Raw genomic sequence first — 5830 nt, 5'->3', positions numbered from 1 at the left:
GAGTAAAGTTTCTTTAGAAAAATTTTTAATGTTTATTTATTTTGAGAGAGTGAGCACAGGCAGGGCAGGGGCAGAGAAAAAGGGAAAGAGAGAAAGAATCCTAAGCAGGCTCTGTGCTGTCAGTGGAGAGACCAATACAGGGCTCAAATTCGCAAACCGTGAGATCATGACCTGAGCCGAAATCAAGAGTCAGACCCTTAACTGACTGACCCACCCAGACACCCTGAGAACAGATGAGTAATTTTAGTAGAGAGATGGGAATTCTAAAAAAGAATCAAAAAGCTCTGCTAGAAATCAAAAGTAAAANCATGATGGGAATACCAGAAGAAAGAGGAAGAGGAACAGAAGACATTTTTCTTATTCTTAATTAATATAACAGACAACAGTTTGTTCAAAATAATAATAGCAACGATTGTGTGTGTGTGTGCGTGCGCGCGCGCGTGCTTAACATAGGTGAAATGAATGACAGCAATGATACAAAGGATGGGAGGGAAGAATTAAGATTATTTTTTTATCATAAGGTATGCACACTACCTGTGAAATGGTAAAGTATTATTTGGGTTTTTGCTGTTGTTGTTATTTGAAAAGTGGACTTGGATTAGCTGTAAATGTATATGGAAAACTCTAGGGCAACCACTAAAAAAAAAGGTAAAAAAAAAAAAAGAAATATAATTGATATGCTAAGAACACAGACAAAATGGAATCATATAAAATGTTCAATTAAAACCACCAAAGGCAGGGGCACCTGGGTGGCTCAGCTGGTTAAGTGTCCAGCTCTTAATTTCAGCTCAGGGCATGATCTCACAGTTTGTGAGTTCGAGCCCCGCATCGGGCTTTGTGCTGACAGCTCTGTGTCTCCCTCTCTCTCTGTTCCTCCCCCACTTGCACTGTGTCTCTCTCCCTCTCAAAAATAAATAAACATTAAAAAAATTAAAAACCACAAAAGGCAGAAAAAAAAGTAGAAGAAAATGTAGGAAAAAATGACAAGGATAACAAACAGAAAACACTAACAAAAGTGGTAAATATTGTCACTTGAATGTTAATGTTCTAAATGTACCAATTAAAAGAGACTGAGTGGATCAAAAAACAAGATCCAGCTATATGTTGTTTATAAGAAACCCACCTTAAATATAAAGACATATAGGCTAAAAGTAAATGGATGGAGGAAAATATTCCATGCTAGCACAAATCAAAAGAAAGCAGGAGTAGCTACATTAATTTCATACAGAGCAGACTTCAAAACAAGGAAAGTTATCAGGGATAAAAAAGAACATTGCACAATGATAAAAGGGTCACTTCTTCCAAGAAGATAACAACAATCTTTAACGAGTATGCACCCAACAACAGAACATCAAATTATGTGAAGCAAAAACTAATAACATTTCAAAAGAAATAGATGAATGCAGTATCCTAATTAGAAACTTCAACACCCCTTTATCAGAAATGGACAGATGCAGCAGGCAGAAAATCAGTAAGGATATACTTGAACTCAACAGCACCAACAATAAACTGGATATAATTGACATATGTAGACTACTTCATCCAGCAAGAGCAGATTACAAGTTCTTCTCAAGTTCACATGGAACATTCACCAGGACAGATCACATTCTAGGCCACAAAACATATCTTAACAACTAAAAATTTTTTTAATGTTTATTTATTTTTGAGAGAGAGAGCAAGCAAGAGCGTGGGGGAGGGACAGAGAGACACACACACACACATACATGCACAGAATCAGAAGTAGGCTCCAGGCTCAGCTGTCAGCACAGAGCCCAACGCAGGGCTTGAACTCACAAACCATGAGATCATGACCTGAGCCAAAGTCAGACGCTTAACAGAGGCACCCAGGCACCCCACCTTAACAATTTAAAGAACAGAATTTAAAGGAATAGGATTCATACAATTTCTCTTGTCAGGCCACAGTGGAATTAAACCAGAAATCAATAACAGAAAGATAACTGGAAAATTTCAAAATATGTGGAGATTAAACAACATACTTCTAAGTAACACACAAGTCAAAGAAGAAATCTCAAGAGAAATTTAGAAAATATTTCCACTAAATGAAAATGAAAACACAACTTCCTGAAATGCATAGGATACAGCAAAACAGTGATTAGGGGAGAATGTATAGCATCAAATGCATGTATTAGAAAAGACAAAGGGTGCTTGGCTGGCTTAGTTGGAGGAACATGCAACTCTTGATCATGGGGTCATGAGTTTAAGCCCCATGTTTGTGTAGAGATTACTTAAATAAATAAGCTTTAAAAAAAGGAGAAAAAGAATAAAGATCTAAAAGCAATAATCTAAGTTTGCACCTTACAAAACCAGAAAAAGTAGAGCAAATTAGATCCAAAGTAAGCAGAAGAAATAATAAGAATTAGAGTAGAAATCAATAAAATCGAAAACAGGAAATCAATAGAGAAAAATCAATGAAACCAAAAGCTGGTTCTCGGAAAAAATCAATACATTGCTTTACGCAATTGAACTGTACACTTTAAATGGGTGGATTATGTAGCGTGTGAATTATATACCTCAGTAAAGCTGTTTTTAAAAATCAGATCAAAAGAATGGAAACAGGGGTGTCTGGCTGGCTCAGTCAGTAGAGTATGTGACTCCATCTAGGGGTCGTGAGCTCAAGAGCCCACATCAGGCACAGAGATTACAAAAAGAACATACCAAAAAAAACCCCAAAAACTAAAACCCACCAAAAAACCCCCCAAAAAGATCAGTGGTTGTCAGGGGTTAAGGAGGGGAGAGAGATGAATAGGTAGATAGGCAGAGCACAGGAGATTTTTAGGGTGGTGAAACCATTCTCTGTAATACAATAGTGGTGGCTATATGTCATTATTTTAGCCATCCACAGAATGCACATTTGTCACCATCCACAGAATGCACAACACCAAGAGTGAACTCTAAAAGTAAACTATGGACTTTGGACGATACCAGTGTGTCTATGTAGGCTCCTTGGTTGTAACAAATGTACCACTCTGGTGCAGGATGTTTATCTGTGANCAAACAGAATGTGAAATAACAACCTGTACCTTTAACAAAAATCCTGTATCTTTAAACTTTCTCTTCCCTGGCTCCTTTTTCAGCCTAACAAAACTAGGTCCATAAAAAGCACAGTCCATGTCCTCCTTTGCTACAGACCGAGAAGCCGATCTCCTCCTCCTTAACTTGAACAGGTTGGCCAGAGAGCCTCATTAGGACCTTTGTGACACTTCCGCTCCAGGCATTCTTCTTCCCAGACAAGTGAGCTCATAAACTCAATCTAGAAGGTAATCTACACTAACTATGGAGAAATCTTTACCTCTTACACTCTTACCAACTTCTCTGTTTTCAACCAGCATGCCCTGTCCACCTAACTTGTCTGCCATTTTGCCATCTTCCTCAGAAGTTAAGATCCAAGTCAAACAAAAATATTAAGAAACCTGACGGTAAATCTACCTAAGAATGCTAATGTTAAAAGCACTATTCTGGAAAGAAAGTGTATGGGAGACCTAGTTCGTTCCAAACTCAGGAGACAGAGGAAGTCACCCACCTACCTTCGAACTGGCCTAATTAGCACTCACTGTAGCCTGATCTCCAAGAGATTCTGACCCTGAAACAACTTGCTACAGGCTGCTCAGACAATAAATAACTAATTGCATACCTACCTGTGTAGAATAATTCACCTCATTATTGAACATCCATCTCGCTAACTCTCCCTTCCACTGCCTGATAACAGTGACTATATACTGAGCTCTAAGTATGTGCCAGGCATCATGCTACACACGCTCTCTCTATATTTTTTTTTTCACTTAATTCTTACAATAACCATATAAGTATCCTTAATCTATTTGATAGGTAAAGAAACTGAGGTTTGGAGAAGGTAATTTTCCCATGATCACACAGCTAGGATGTAAAAGAGCCAGGATTCATTCTCTTAACTCTTAAATCATAAAGAAATCTTTAAAATATGCTTATCATCTCTACATAGCTAATATTCCATCGGAAAAAGACACTTCATTACAATTACATTTCTATCCATTTCAGCTTCAAAGCATACTTTCAAAAGCATACTTCCTTCCTATTTAACCTTGCCTTCATAGATATTTTTATTGCAGTTCAGTCTAAGTTTCCTCATTCTTGAAGCCAAGCCAGGTCCCAAAACAGACTTAGTTCTCTCAGTGTTTATATCTCATGAATACCACTCTACCGAACTTGTACATAACCCCCAGGGTCCTCTCCCCTTTTTTTGCCACTTACAGCCCAGGCCTTAACTGATCCCCTAGGGCCCGAGATTCATATCTATATTTTTCCATATTACTTTTCTTTGCTTTTCTTTCTTGTTCTTTTCTAGAGAACAAGAAACTAGTCCATAGGGACTACTCACCTGGCTAGACCAGAATGACACAGATTGCTTCATGAACTGGAATTCTGCCAGCCCAAGAGCTCAAAATCCCAGGTCACAAATGATGAAGAGGATTGCACAGGCAATAGCTCTTTTGTGATCTCTTTCCTGACAGCTGCTAGAATGACAGAAAAAACAAAACANATCTATAAGAGTAACCATTAAACTCTCTCATATTATTACAGAGTAGAAATCAATGTAATAAGTCCCCAGCATGATCATAAATAATTCCTCTGCTGCTTTCAGCCAATACCAAATATACAGTATTAATATAAAAACAGCTCTGAGGCTCCTTGCCAGCAAACCAACTCCCCTCCTCCAGCCCGTTGCTGGCAATTATGCACCTCAGCATCCAATTATTTCAATGTTCTTTCAGTTCATAACAAATGATAGCTAGAACTGAATATGTGCCAGATTACCATCACAGCAGTTAATCTTCTTAAGGTTTTCACAACTGGAGCTCTGATGTTTCCAATTCAGTCTCATTTTTGCTTTACGTTTTCTCTCCTCATATGCTTCTAGCTAAATATCTTACTCAGACATAGACACAGTCATATCAAATAGAGTCAGGGCAATTGAGATAAAAAACCTCACACTAAGCAGATCCTACACTCCTAAATACTGTGGGTTTCAGATGGTTCTGGACAAGAAAAGAAAAAAGATTATTCTGAAAAATCAATACATTTTTAAAGCTCCACTCTCTGGATTGCAAAAAGATCAAAACTAATCACAGTCTACTAGACACATTCCTATCAAAATTATGATCCATAGTCAATTTCAATTCCAATGGTAGCATTAATAACTTACCAAATATGTATCAATTTCCCATTTATCACAGTCAAAATATTCCAAAGCTGCCAAATTGCTTCTTGGCTACCAATACCAGTTCCAAAATTTCTGTAAGATCTAAGCAAAAGAACTTCAAAAAGTTTCCTTTGTATAACATCTAACTAATATGTTAAACAATAATGACCCTAGTTATATTTTAGATTCAAACTAACCACATAGATTCCAATATTACCTCCTATTATACCCCTAACTGCACCCTATGCTGAAGCAAAAACAAACAAAACAAAACAAAACTGTCCACCATTTCCTACATTTCCTAAAATCTTCTTGCTTTTGGTTTTGCTCATCCATTGAGCCTCCATCTGCTCTTCTCAACTCTGTGTGTCCCAAATTCTACTCTCTCCTTTGATGAGCTCTTAATTGGAGACTGCTCCTTTTCCTTTATTCACTACTTCCCATAAGTCAAGATCAGGTGGGCATCTTTTTATGTCTCCTTTTTTAGATCCCCAAAGTATGGTTTTACCATCTTCCCTCAACAGCCCTTCTTTCTTCCAAGTTCCTACTACTCAATTTTATCAGCCTTTCAATGTTAAATGTCAACTTCTATGTCTCCTTCCCCTCTCTACATTTACTGAGTACTTTAATACT

General features: G+C 37.5%; 1 protein-coding gene across 1 annotated transcript in view; it reads right to left on the bottom strand.

The window, feature by feature from the left end:
• Positions 1–4433: 4433 nt before the first annotated feature.
• LOC144238577 (sorting nexin-12-like) overlaps positions 4434–5830 on the bottom strand; it is a 43089-nt gene continuing 41692 nt past the window's right edge. The window contains exon 5 of the mRNA XM_077772389.1: positions 4434–4508. Within this exon, the coding sequence (XP_077628515.1) occupies positions 4449–4508 (60 nt within the window). The 3' untranslated portion in view covers positions 4434–4448. The remainder of the gene's footprint in view (positions 4509–5830) is intronic.

Source organism: Crocuta crocuta, unplaced genomic scaffold (assembly GCF_008692635.1).
Source record: "Crocuta crocuta isolate KB4526 unplaced genomic scaffold, BGI_CrCroc_1.0 scaffold1270, whole genome shotgun sequence".
Taxonomy (NCBI): Eukaryota; Metazoa; Chordata; class Mammalia; order Carnivora; family Hyaenidae; genus Crocuta; species Crocuta crocuta.
Note: the sequence above shows the minus strand (reverse complement) of the source record. Positions and strands in the feature narration are given on the sequence as shown.